Here is a 14782-nt window from a genome sequence, read left to right as displayed (position 1 = left end):
TTCCCCACCACCTAGCCCTCAACAAAATAAAATCACAAAAAACAAAATGATTACGCCAGCATTCTCTTTCTGCTCTTTTATGGCGTTACCCTCAGTTATATGACTAAAATGGAAAAACGCCCACGAGTTCTCTAGAATATTTAGAGAAGCCCCATCGTGCTGACGTTGGCCTGCCTTCTGAGGAGACCAACTGTCGGGTCCCATCTGTAGGTATTACCTTCTGATGTGGCTTATGAGGGGTGTGTGTCTGCTTTTCTTTTGAACCTATTCCATAAGCTGAGTTTCTTGGGCATGGAAGACTGGAAAAAAATATCCCACGTCCTTGTGAGCAAAGTGAGGACACGTCAATTGACAAGGAAGGCGTTAACAACAGCAGAATTTCACTAGTGAGCAGAACTTAAACCTGACATGGGAAATCAAACACGTCCAGCAGCTCATGGCACCCCAAATGTCTATGTTCTATGTCACCAGCCATGTTGTTACCTTGACCTCTTGGTTGCCCAGGAGGGTCCAGTCATGTGTCCCCTAACAATCCCCATTAGTTAGGGCAAACTTTGCCCATGTGGGATGGTGACAGAACCCCCATGGCTATTACAGATTATTCACAGATCCTCTTCCATGTCTAGAGTTTGTTATTGTTTAAAAAAGAAATGCGGTTTTAATGCTTTGCAGTTGAAATCTTGCTTCTTACTAAAATAGTTTTCTTGGGCTCCATCCATTGTTTGGGCTAAATGTCAGGGCTGAACTTGGCACCTTTTAAAAAATCCCTCTCTATTTGTGCTTTTTGGTGGGCAGAGGAAAAATGAACCAGGAAGTGGAATGTGGCTGAAGAGATGTATAAACACCATAGATCGCATCAACCAGTTGGGGTTCGCTTTTGTAGCAGCCTACTACTCTTCATTTAATGGTGATATGGTCTTTCATGGAGCCCTGGTGGCGCAGTAGTTAAGAGCTCAGTTGCTAACCAAAACGTTGGCAGTTTGAAACTATCAGCCGCTCCTTGGAAACCCTATGGGGCAGTTCTACCCTGTCCTATAGGGTTGCTAGGAGTTGGAATTGACTCCACAGCAACGAGTTCGGTATTTTTTTTTTCTAGGGTCTTTCACGTGCTTTTCTAAAATAGCAAAATCAAATCTCTTTCAATCTTTTATGGAAGCCTCAGGGATATAACATTTTCTTCAAATATTTTATATACCTTCTAGCTTTACCTGTATCTATCTCATAATTCTTATGGGATAGGGCCTTCAATTAGCCATAAAATAATAATAATTTCTAGTATTTTTGCTCCGAATACTCTATTAAGTACTTAAGTGACTAGCTAGTTTATTCCTCCCGACAACTCAGACAGGGAAACTGAGGCATAGGAAGGCAAAGGAACTTGCTCAAAATCATAGTTAGTGAACAGAAGAGCCCAGATTCCGACCAGGCAGCAGGGCTCCAGATCTACCCTCTAGGCTAATTATTTGTGTCTTCTTCCTCCAAATTCAAGCTTTACTCATTGTTGAACTAATTTTGGCTCTTGTTTCCCTCCCTCATCCCAGACCATACGCTGAGCACTCAATGTCCTAAGACCTTGGGTACCCAACAGAAGAAGCGGGCTAATAAGAGAGGAAGAGAAAGACTGGGGCACTCAGCTGGGCACCAAGAGGCCTGATGTTGTTCCCAGTGATTTACTAGCTGGGTGACTTGGGCAGGTCACCTTGGCTCCCTGGACCTCCAAATCTACATTTACACACTGAAAGGGTCATCCATACTCACAACCCAGCTGAGAACTGTGCTTTGCTCCAAAGTGCATCCCAATACAAATGGTTTCTATGGGAGAATTAGGGGGATGACTGGCCTGCATCTCCTTCCTGGGAGAGGGTAAAAGTCAGAAGGTCTCCAGGCCCCTGGGAGCAAGGGCCTTCTGATGTCTCTCCAGGCCAGGGTGACGTGGCTGCTACTCTGTCCAACTCCTGGAGCATCTGTGCTCTGAGTAGGGGGGATTCACAAACTCTTCCCAGTCTGTGATGGCAAACTAAATGGGAACTGTGAGGAAGGGGTGCTGCCCCTTGTCACCAGGGAGGTGACATTCAGCAGCCCGTCCCCTTTGGGGGAAAAAAAATTGCCTGTAAAATTTCAGAATGCTCTTGTTTTGACAGCTGGAATTTGTGCTTTCAGAATGGGTTCATTTTCAGCTTGGAAATTATTCATCAGCCATATGCCAGCTTTCTTCATCCTGCAGAAAGCAGGCAGAATTAAGGAAAAAGGTGACGAAAAGGTCTGAAGTCACCTGGTCTCCACGACACACAGGGGCTCGCTCCGTGGCTACGGCCCACACAGAGGTCAGGAAGGAGGTTCCCTAGGCCCAGGTCAGTCCTGGTGAATCACCAACCAGTCAGAGTCAATGTCAGTGGCCTCTGGTGGGCAGAGCTGCCCAGCATGAGTGTCCTGGGGAGGAAGTAGGCCACAACTGTCTGTCTGACTCCTCAGCGGCTCATTTGTGGGGGCAGAGACCCTGGGTGTTCACCGTCACCAGTACAGCTCACCCATTGAGGCCTCCAGCCATTGCCCTTCTTGTACTGAAGACCCAAGCTGCACTTTACCAACACAGCGCTGGGTGGAGGGTCTCCAAATGCTTGGACCGGACCCTCAAGGAAACATTAGGTTAAAGTCCCGTTCCTCGCCCTCACCTCCTGCCATGAAGAGATGATTCCGTCTGAGACGAAATTCAGTTCCGGGTTATGTCAACCCCAGTTCCTTCCTACCTCTGATTTTAATATCTGTGAATCAATAAATGGGAGCATGGCATTTTCCCCACCGCTGGTTTAATAGCTTACGCAGCCAGCGTGTGATCACAGGAACGCATTTGCCTGCTTTAAAATTGGAGACCCGTTGGCAGCAACTGAGAAGCTGAGTTCCAGGGCTTGCAGCAGCCCCGTCCCCAGTCTGCAGTTTAGAAACAGCAAAAATGGGATCACACAAGCAAAGGCTGGCTCATTGCGCTGAGCCCCAACCTGAGAGAAAATAAACTTATAAGCCAGTGATGATTCACCTTAGATAAAAGCCCCTGGGTTGTTCAAAAGAGCTTCACCCTGAAGGTTTCTTTAGATGGCACATTCCTGGGTTCATTAAAAATATAATAGTAATCCTACATGTGCCTTTCATTATTGGGGAGGCAGTTCAGCGGTAGGATTTTTGCCTTCCATGTGGGAGATCCGGGCTCCATTCCTGGGCAATGCACCGCACGCAGAGCCCCTACCCGTCCTCAGTGGAGGCTTGTGTGTCGTTATGATGCTGAACGGGTTACAGCTGAGCTTCCAAGCTAAGACAGGCTAGGAAGAAGGGCCTGATGATCTACCGACGAAAAGCAGCCAATGAAAACTATGGTCACAGTGGTCCGATCTGCAACTGAACATGGAGATGGCACGGCACTGGGCAGGGTTTTGTTCCCTGGTGCATGGAGTTGCCATGAATTGGGGACCAGTCTGATGGCAACTAACAACATGACTTATCAATCAATCAATAAATGCTTTAGGTACTTATACATAATAATAAATAAATAAATAAATAATAATAATAAACTGATAAGCAAACACATTTTCCCCTGACAGGCCCCCTCTAGAGGCCAGGTCTACTTGCCATTGGTTACGGGTTATTCTGCCAGGTCTCCTGCCTCTTTCTTAAAACCAAACAAATTTCCCAAAGGGAAACCATCCAAATAGGTCATGCCATCCAAATGGATTTGGTCAAGTAATACACTATCATGTGGGTTCTGGCTACATTGGTCCAGAAGGTGGGAGGCTCAGACTCATCCTCCCTGATCAGAGGCTGACTTCATGGCCTCTTGCCAGCAGCAACCCTGGACATTTCACCAGGGGACTCCTGGGCATGTCAAACACACCTGAGGCTATAAGCTCCGTGTGGACTGGACTGGGGAGGCCACCAAGAATCAGCACATAAGCGTGGAAACAGCAGTGAAGTGGGAGCTAGGAGACATGAGTTCTTGTGCTGGTTCCACTACCGATGCTGTGTGATCTTGGGCAAGTCTCCCAACATTTCTGAGCCTCAGCATTGTCATAAAAAATGAGGAGTTTAATGAAAAGATCTTCAGCTGCTCTGCCCAGTTACACATTGTATCTTTCTATGAAACTTAAACTATCTCAGTTATAAGCAGAAAGTTAATTTTCTTTTGGCTTATAACATAAAGGATTTTCCACAAGCCATGGGAGTGAAAACTTACTGGCAGCAGTTTTTCCAACTCACTTTTGTCTGCAAATATCACCAGAGGCCCTCTATGATCAAGGCACTCTTAAAAAAAAAAAAAAAAAAAAGTTGTTGTCGAGTTGATTCCGACTCATAACAACCCTATAGGACAGAGTAGAACTGCCCCACAGGGTTTCCAAGAAGCAGTTGTTGGATTCAAACTGCTGACCTTTTGGTTAGCAGCTGAGCTCTTAACTCACCCCCAGCATCATGACAAAATTCAAACTTCTGAAAATGAGGCCACCTGCTCACAAGCTCTTCACCTTCTAGTCACTTTCACTGGCCTTAGCTCATGCAGTTCCCCATTTGTCCTTCAAGACACTAGTTAGGCAGAACCTCTCCCAGAAGCCTCCGCTGGCCCCAGGCTGGATCAGATAGCCTTCTCTGTGTCCCTTTGCTCCTTGCACTCAGGCCTGTCACACTGTGTTATAATTACCTGTCTACCTGTCTAAGTTCCTTATATTAGACTCTGAGCTCCTTGAGGTTAAGGCTGCCCCTTTTATCTCCATAACCTCACAGTGCCCAGTACTATGCTCATTGCAGTAAGTAGGCAAGTGAGGGTGCGAATGTACAAATGAATAAGTGACTTCTAGCTAGGAGGCCAGGGAGACTTTAAGGATAAGCTAGATCTTGAAGAAGAGATTAGATGCTCACGGGTGGTGGAGGGCTTATGAACGTCTTTGTCCTCTTTGAGAATGTCTATGGCCCTTAGTCATTGACTGTGGCCCCTGATGACTTTTGCCCTGGAACTAAACAGATGATAATTGGCCCTTATCATCTGGTGCTGATGTGCTTATAAGGCCACAGAAATATAAAATGGTCACTGGTGGACATAATAGGTAGTGTTTGATGGTGGTTTCAAGCACAAAATTAAAAATTTTAAGTGCAAAACGATTAACTTAAGGCTTACAGATCTTCTTAAAAGTCTTACCAGACTTGGTTTCTTCTCTGTGATTGGTGGGTACCACAAAGATTACTTCAGAGCTGTATCCAGCTCCTTCTTCAAACGCATCCAAGGATACCAAGACTGTAATAATGCTCATCTGCTGTACCTTCTAATGACCAGGACCCCCAAGTGACAGGCCAGTGGATGTACTCCATGCCCTGGGGGGCCTCCAATCTTTCCAGCATCTCCATGGATCCCCTTGCAATTGGGCCAGCTTCAAAGAAGTGGTCGCTTTGGGATCTCCTTGGAAGAGATGGTCCTCTCTAACCCAAGTATCACCCAAGGAAGATCCATTCCCAAGCAGAATAGAACCTCTGGTCAACCTCTCAAAACCCAGATGCTGGAAGGGTCCGTAGTCCTGTCCAGATCTCAGAAGGAACCATTCAATCAGAATTTTCCCTTCATCCCAGGCCTATCTTTATCCCACAGTCTGTCCTGACAAGGAGCCCAAATATTTCATTTCCAGATTTAATCTCTGGTGGGAAGTTGGGGCCGCAGCACACAGGGACAAGGCTGGACCTGTAATGGGCCGGGTGAAGCATGCAGCCTTCCAGGAGGGTGGCTGCTGTGGCATGGAGGCCTGGCTGCAAGGGTAGCCCCTGAAGGGGGCCAATGTGACCAGGGCCCACGGGTGGGGACTGTATCAGGGTGAGAGGCCCCTGCACCAGAGGCCCAGAATCTGGCAGGGCCTCTGGGCCCAAAGCGGAGGCTCTGGTTCAAGATTCAGTCTATAGAGAGAATCCCCACCCTATCAGCGCTTGAGTCTTCCCCAAAGGCTCCCACGCCATACTCGGCCCAAACCAAACCAAACCTATTGCCGTCGAGTCGATTCCAACTCATGGACCCCATGTGTTACAGATTAGAACTGCGCCACCAGGGCTCCAATCTTTATGGATCACCTGGCCTTTCTTCTAAGGTACAGCTAGATAGGTTTGAACCGCCAACCTTAAGGTTAGCAGTTGAGCGCAAACTGTTTGCACTGCCAAAGAATCTTATACTCAGCCAAGCAGGGCTGATTTGCGAGGCATGCCTGGAGCAGGGCTGAAAGCACCCAATCACCACGGGGGTATACTAAGCCGAGCGCCAGCCTCCCAGCAGTTCTACACGACAGATACCATACGAGCTAGGCTTGTGGCCTCTTCCATCTCCACACCCAGGGGATGCCTGAGCATCAATCTCCTGTGCTCCCGGAAGGAAATGATGCCCACCTACCCCTACTTTGGGGTGCCCAGGAGCCCTATTAATCACTGCTTGCTCTCTCGCACATGTTTGGAAGTGCCCAGATCTAATTTCAACAGAGCTTGGCACTCTGAAAACACACAGCATGCTGAGGGCTGGGTCTCAGTGGACAGTAGAGCTGGAGAGCTCGTTGTCTTTTCCTGAGAAAAACTCAGTAACAGACACAGCCTGAGAGTACTGCCAACTATGTTTTAAAAATCCTTTTGCCATAATTAGCCATGTGCACATCTAAGGTGGGGTTACCCAGAAATAGAATCGAAGCAGACAGCTGTGTTTTTAAAGTTAGTAAAATCTGTTCCATTATGGTCACGGTGGGGAGCTGGGAGAGGGCATGTCTGAGAGTATGCAAAGGCCTTCCCCAGCCTCTGCCAACACAGCAACAGGCTCAGCTCTGGCCGTGTTGCTGGCTCTGAACAGACCCATCCGTTTGCTTACGAGAAACAGGATTTCAACAACGATTGTCTTGGCTCTTGTGCTAAAAATGGCAACTGTGGACACTTTACACTTTTCTGCAAATTAGGAAAAATTCAGCTGGGGATAGAGAAGATAAAAACTTTAACAGGCGGTTTCTCAGACTAGGGTTTTTTTTGTTCAAGAGGTAAGAAATGAAAACGACCACACCACAGGTGTACTTCTCTGCTGAGGGTCTGGGCATTGTTATGTCTGTTAACACACGCTCACCTCATCTCAGGGCATCCGCTTCTATTTCCTACTTGGAAGAGCATGAACTTCACCCCTCTGCTGGTGCATGGTGCTTGTCCAACCCAGAGCCTGTTCGGGTACCAGACTGCTGCTGGCCCTGTGTACTTCCATTGCTAGGGGCCAGCTCGGGGACTTCTAGAGGAAGCATTTCTACCAGATGAGAAGGATGCTAAGTTGTCAAATCTGCAACTTTTTAACTAAGAGTTAGGGCTTCCTTCCAAGTTTCATTTAATCGAGAAGGACTCTTTGGGAGTTGTGATGATTAAGGTTATGTGTCAACTTGGCTGGGCCATGATTTCAATGGTTTGGCAGTTAGACAATGATGTAATTTGGTAGTTATATAATGATATAGTTTGACAGTTATGTAATTATGTAATCTGGCAGTTATGTAATGACGTAGTTATCCTCCATGATGTGATCTGATGTGATCAGCCAATGAGCTGTAAGGGGTGTATCCTTGGGGGTATGGTCTGCATTCAATATATATATGGACGTTCTGGCAAAGCTTGCTTGCTTGCTCGGGATCTGGGATCTGGCTCATCATCATCTGACCTCCGGTTCTTGGGACTTGAGCCAGAGGCCTGTCATATTGCCTGCTGATCTTGGGTTTGTCAGCCTCCACAGCCTGTGAGCCAGCAACCTACCGTATCACCTGCCAGTCTTGGGTTCGTCAGCCCCTGCAGCTATGTTGAGTCAGGAGAAACCTCTAGCCTGATGCCTGACCAAGAGACTTGCGTCTTGCCAGCCTCTACAACCGCATGAGCCATTTTCTTGAGTTGAATCTCTCTCTCTCTCTATGTATAAAAAAAAATACATATAACCAAAAAACCCACTGCTGCCGAGTTAATTCTGACTCATAGCAACCCTATAGGACAGAGTAGAATTGCCCCATAGGACTTCCAAAGGGTCAGCTGGTAGATTTGAATTGCGGACCTTTTGATTAGTAGCCGAATTCTTAACACTGCACCATCAGGGCTCTATATATATATATGGTAGGTGGTTTTGTATATATATATATATATATATATACACACACACACACACACACATATACACACTTTTTGGTTTTGCTTCTCTAGAGAACCCAGCAAGACAGGCATTCACTGGACTCAATTGTTCTTTGCTGATGCCTGAGAGTCGTTAGCAGAGTGTTGACCTTGGGTGAAAGCAAAATAGTTGCTAAGTGTCTAACAGCCTGGGAATGCTGAAAGCAGACCCCTAGCCTGGTTTTCATTAGTTACACACTTAGGAGGGCAACGATGGCGAACAATATCACTCCTGATAAAGATTCCTAAAAGCCTGAATCTATGTCACAGAAATCCCACTCAGTAATGAATCATATTAAAGCCAGACCTATTGTTTCACAAACTAAAGAGTTTTTTTTTTGGAAAGACCCAGAAATGTTTATATAACTACTGACGGCCCCCACCATTTCCAAGTCTGTTTCCCTGTTTTGTTTTGTTTTTCTCAGTGTGGAAGGCACATGAAAGCTTGTCTTCCAGGAAGAAATGTCCAAGTCAGAGGATAGGGCCATAACCTCCACCTCTGCCTTCTGAGAACACTGAGCTACATCTCAGAGCAAGAACTGAGAGGTAGAAAGGGACAGATTCAAGACCTAAGTGTTTTCAAGTAGACTTGGACACAGCACACAGAACAACCCTTCCACTTCATGCCCAAGCGCCCCGTTGGCCTTGAGGAGCTGGAATCATCATAAGCCTCCCAAGTGTTGATGGCTGAGATGTAGCAGTAGCCACCACAATGGAGTCCTCTCCCCACCCAGTGAACAGAACGAACAAGAGGTCCTCTGGACCAGATGGGACAGGAGGTGATGAGGCCTAAGAGTCAAGCCAAACCAAAGACAAAGGCCCTGGGTAGTCTGAGTTGAGCACATCTCTGGAGCATACTTGGGCTCTTGCTGAGGAAGGGGGCAGGAACCAGGTAGGCCTACCTCCAACAATCCCTGGGAAGATGCTCTGAGGGGTCAATGCTGGTTTTGCTATTATACCCAAGGTAGACAGAGAGGGAGAAGCTGTGCGCTGTCCTTGCCCCAAATACACTGTCTATCATTGAACATGCTCATCTCTATCCTGGATAATACACCCTAATCAAAAGATTGATTTTTATATGAAAATGTTTTAAAAGATCCACAGAATATAGTAAAGATAAGGATAAACACACCAACAGGTGCCACCAAGTCAGTTCTGCCTCATGGGGACCCTATGTGCATCGGAGAACTCTACTCTGTAGGGTTTTCAACAGCTGATGTCTCAGAAGCAGATCACTAGGACTTTCTTCTGAGGTAACTCTGGGGGGACTGGAGCCTCCAACCCACCAGTTAGCAGTCTAGGGCGTTAACGGTTTGTGCCACCCAGTGACAAAGACGAGGACAGTAGTAGCTAAACTGGACTGCTCATGCAGCAAGGCCAATAAATAGAGTGGTTCCAGGCTGAAAATCGAGACCCATGCTGTTCAGTATGGCAGCCACAGCCAGCACCTGACATGAGTCTGGTCTGATTTGATATGTGCGTAAGTGTAAAATACACACTGGATTTCAAAGACTTTATCAGAAAACAAAGGTAAAATAGCTCATAAATAATTTTTTTGAATAGATTACATATTAAAACAATAATATCTTGGATATATTTGGAATGTTACTAAAATTAATTTTACCTTTTAATTTTATTTTAAAATTACTTTAAAAAAATGTGGTTACAAGAAAATTTAGAATTACATATGTGGCTTGCATATATTGCTATAGGACTGCACTGATTTGGAAATATGGATTCTAATCCTGGCTAATCCAATGTCTAGTTAGGTGGCAATTACAGCAAACTCACTGAACTCAGATTTTCTTCTACAAAATAAGCCCAACTTCCTTTACAGCTAAAAGAACAGCTGGAAATACTGTCCAAACCAACTATCAGGTTGGCAACCTCTTCCTGCTTCTTCTCAGGGAACAGGGCCATTCCATACAGTTGAACAGGCTGTGGACTGCACAAACATGTTACATCTAAGTTGGGGGAAAGGGATGTGCCATTCACAGTATGCACACATATATTTGTATATTTATCATAACAGTGTCCTGGTCCATGGAAATAAGTGTCTTATTCTAACGAACTGAATATATCACAATAGTTTTCCAAAAGATGGAAATACACTGTCAAGACACCAAGTCCTCCCTGAATTTCACTCCAAGGATGAGCTGCTTTGCTGGTTTGGCCTCCATCTCTGTCACACACCTGGTGTATCTGCAGACAGGAGCTCTGTGAGCACGTTCAAGCCTCAGTTGTACAATATCTAAAGTGCCATTGGCATCTGGCTCCAGTTACAATACCCAGCTGGACCAGGGTACAGGGCTGGCCCAGGAGGGGGTCACTTACCTTTTCATTTTTCTTCTCATCTGGTTTACATCCTGTGTTGGTGGGGCTGGATGTCAACAGACCACCAATGGGCCCCCCTCCAACCTCCCCGTTGAGGTTGGCGGCACTGACATTGGGAGGTGTGATGGCTGAAGCTGCTGATGTGAGAGGGATGACCGGCCGGGGGCACTGGGCTCCGATGACCATCTGGATCGGGGGTTGGTGAACGTGCTGTGGGGACACCACAGAGTGGGGCCTGAGGCCGGCAGCAGGCAGGCGCGATGGAGAGTTCTGGGTCCGCAGGGGCGACACGGTAGCAGTTGGTCGGTCCTGGGCCTGAGCTGAGGAGTGGGCCGCTGGAGCACAGAGGAGGAGAAAAAACAGGATTGAGAGGTTAGTTAGTAAGCAACAATTTAATTGCAATGCAGTCTCTTTCCTCAACTCATCCTCCAAGTGGTCATGGACTCTCTCTTTTAAGAAGTGTCTCCCGACCCGGCCGCAGTCATGAATCCCCCACTTCACAGACTGAGAAACTGAGGCTGAGCAACGCTGAAAATGCATTCCCATCTTTCCAAAGCCTGAGTGATCAAGGGGACCCTGCTGTTATTCAAAACATCCCTTCCCTCGGGGAAAGCTAACATGTCTTTTCCAAGGTTGTACAGTGAGCACGGGCATGTTGTAGGAAGTCTCCAATTTAGTTTTTTCTGCTGATGAACCAATGCACCCAGAAGACTTTTTAAAACACCCTTGGTAAGGTGCCCACCAAAGAAAATCTGTCAAAGAATCCTGTAGGAGCTTCAAGATGCCCCCAAATTATTAGGCACTACTGCAAGTCAACGACATGGATTGACACAAAAGCCACACAAGGGACTCAAACGATCCTAAAGATGGCTGGGTAATGTTTCATTCTGCTACATAGATGGTTGCCGTGAGCTGGAGCCAGCTGGATGGCAACTAATGACAATAACAATAAGCAGGTAAGCTTCCTGTTTGACTTTGGTTAGCCTTGACCCCAGAACTACAGCTACCAGTTCTTTCGTTTCTCATACGTGATGCACCCAAGGGTATTACTGATCCTTCCCGAGCTAGGGCCACGTGAGTGTGAAACTGCCTTCACCCGTGACAACCACATGAGAAAGGCTGTGTACATTTCTCTTCCCTGCCTCCTTGAGGCTAAGCAGCCCTCCATTTCCATTGCAATTTGTTTGCCGTTGTTGCCTTACCTACAAGTTTAAGCACTGAAGTTTCTGGATGTGTAAAACAGGAACCTCACAACTATGAATCCACTGCCTTGCTGCCAGCTGAAACGCTCCTTAAAGATGCTAGGGATCTAAAGGCACTCCCCAAAACAAAAAGGCACTCAGCTTATAAAAATCTCCCATTTGAGAAGAGAAAACTCCCTCTAAACGCAGCACTCTGTAAAGACTAATCCTGTTCCTTTGTATGCTGGTCCCTGGGCAATGCAAAAGGTTAAGCACTGGGCTATGAACCAAAAGGTTGGCGGTTTGAATCCAACCAGAGGAGCCTCGAAAGAAAGGCATGGTGATCTACTTCTGAAAGATCACAGCCATTTAAAACCCTTTGGAGCACAGTTCTACTCTGCAACACATGGGGTTGCCATGAATCTGAACTGACTTGATGACAACTGTTTTTCTCTTTCTGCTATTTGTGTTAGTAATTTTGAAGAGTCACATTCTTACTAATTACGGATGAGGCAACTGAATGGGAGGAATAAATGACACCATGGAAATTGTAACTTGTAACGTGGGCTTGGCTTATAAGGTGGAGAGATATAGGTCTTGACATTAGCCATGACTTCATGCTAAGTGTTCCATCTAAGATTATGCAACTCAGAGTCAGTCAGTTTTGCATTGTTATGCCAGAGAGAAAATTATATATCACTCTGTAATTATTTCTACCACCAGAATTTGTGGCATTCATGGCTTCAGAAACATGAAAAAAAAATACGCACAATAAAAACAATATTCTCAACCCCCAAATATGCCTTGAATATATAATGCACTCATAAATCTTAACAGCGTTCCTGGGTATGTTAAATAACTTCACAAAACAAACAAAACCCACTCCATCTGTGAGGCATGCCTTCTTCCCTCTAACAGAGCTGTGTGGGAATAGCTTGGGTGATCTAATGATGTGATCAGGAATTCTCCAGGACTTCACGTGGCATCCACTGCTTCCAAGAGGTGAAATATATAAAGGCTGATTTATGTTTTGTAAAAAAATAATTCAGGGTTTTGGATGGGTTGAAAACCTACAGCATCTGAGTCCTCACAAAATGGGGCTCCACATTTTAAAAGGGAGAACAGGTTGGGCAATTATGCAGATCAATTAAGCCACTGGGGTCATTTAATCACCCGTGAGGTAACCCTGTGACTCGGAAGGGGTGCCCCTCGGGGAGCAATTTATTTCCCTTTCCCCTGTTGTCTGAACTCTCCTTCACCCCGGCCAGTCACCCCCTAGAATAGGGAAATTACTGCTCACTCAGGGAAGGGCAATTACACCTTGGCCCTCAGAAATTCAATCTCCAAGGGCTGTAGGAGGTTTTCCTGTCAGAGGGCTTTGCATAACTCACCTCTCCCTTCTGGCTAGCTTCCTTGTGACTGCCACATCGCTTGGCTAAACTGGATTCAAAATACTATTAAACTCAGAAGCTGAAGAAGAAAGGGATGTTCCAGAAAGCTCTGAGCCCACCCACCATGTAACCTCTCTAACCTTACTTCCTAGTAGTCTCACCCTTGTTCCTTCTGGAGTCCCTGGGGAGGTGAAAGGAATTAATACACTCGGCTGCTGACCTGAGGTTTGGAGGTATGAGTCCACCCAGAGGCACCTCAGCAAAAAAGGCCTAGCGATCTACAATTTTTTTTTTGCTATATTTTATGTTGTTGTTGTTGAGAATATACACAGCTAAACACACACAGTTTCAACAGTTTCTACATGTACAACTTAGAGACATTGATTACATTCTTCAAGTTGCAGAACCATTCTCACCCTCTTTTTCTGAGTTGTTCCTTCCTCATTAACATAAACTTGATGCCGCCTAATATTTCGTCAACTTGGTCACATATAGACTGTTGTTAAAGAGTATAATGCTCAAGGTAGACATTTTCGCAAGTTAAGCTGAAGTATTACTTGGTTTTAAGAAGACTTCAGGGGATAGTTGTTTTAAGGTTTAAATATAATCTCAGGGCAATAGTTTCAGGGGTTCATCCACCCTCCGTGGCTTCAGAAAGTCTGGAGTTCTTGAGAATTTGCAATTCTATTTTGTATTTTCCCCTTTTTGATCAGGATTCTTCTATGGAAACTGATCAAAATGTTTAGAAGTGGTTGCCAGGCACCATCCAGTTCTTTTGATCTCATGGCAGAGTAGGCAGTTGTTCATGGAGGCAATTAGCTACACTTTCCATATCCTCCTATTTTTCTTGACTCTTCTTCTTTCTCTGATGCTTCAGGTGAATAGAGACTAATTGTTGTGCCTTGGATGGCTGTTTGCAAGCTTTTAAGACCCCAGGCACTCCACAACAAACTCGGAAGTACAGCAGAAGCAATGAACATGTTATTAGGCCAATTAACTGGGATGTCCCATGAAATCATGGCCCTAAACATCCAAACCGAGAAACCAAATCTCAGGAGGTGTTTGTTGTACATAAGCAGCCTCAGCAGCTACTCTTTTTCTTGTTATTGTTGTAAATATATCTATTACACAACTTTTGCCAATTCAACTTCTTACAGATGTACAACATATTGACAGCAATTACAAAAATCTGCTGCATAACCCTACCCTGAATCAATTCAACTTTTCTGTCACCATTGACCTTCTTTTCCCCCTCCTACCTGCCCCTGGTAACCACTAATAAAATTTGTTCACTATACATTTGTCTTTTCTTGTCTTTTTATATAAGTGAGGTCATACAATATTTGTCCTTTTGTGATTGACTTATTTCACTCAGCATAATGTCTTCCAGCCCCATCCACACTGTAGCATGTATCAAGACTTCATTTCTCCTGCTGGCCGTGTAGTATTCCATTGTATGTATGTACCACATTTTGTTTATCCATTCATCTGTTGATGGGCATGTAGGTTGCTCCCACCTTCCAGCTACTATGAATAGTGCTACAGTGAACACTGGTGTACAAGTCTCTGCTTTGAAGCTTTTTGGGTATATACCTAGGAGGGGAGTTGCTGAATCATATGGTAGTTTTATTTTTAATTTCTTGAGTAACTGCCACAGTGTTTTCCACAATAGCTATACCATTTTGCATTTCCACCAGC

The 14782-nt window shown here is 45.5% G+C and overlaps 1 protein-coding gene across 2 annotated transcripts in view; it reads right to left on the bottom strand.

Moving 5' to 3' along the window:
* The window catches only part of SH3RF3 (SH3 domain containing ring finger 3), a 496734-nt gene that overhangs the window by 58111 nt on the left and 423841 nt on the right, over window positions 1–14782 (bottom strand). For both annotated transcript variants that reach the window (XM_023552520.2, XM_064268608.1), the window contains exon 8: window positions 10513–10847. In XM_023552520.2, the coding sequence (XP_023408288.2) occupies window positions 10513–10847 (335 nt within the window). The remainder of the gene's footprint in view (window positions 1–10512; window positions 10848–14782) is intronic.

The sequence above is a fragment of the Loxodonta africana genome, chromosome 15 (assembly GCF_030014295.1).
Source record: "Loxodonta africana isolate mLoxAfr1 chromosome 15, mLoxAfr1.hap2, whole genome shotgun sequence".
NCBI classification, from domain to species: Eukaryota; Metazoa; Chordata; class Mammalia; order Proboscidea; family Elephantidae; genus Loxodonta; species Loxodonta africana.
Note: the sequence above shows the minus strand (reverse complement) of the source record. Positions and strands in the feature narration are given on the sequence as shown.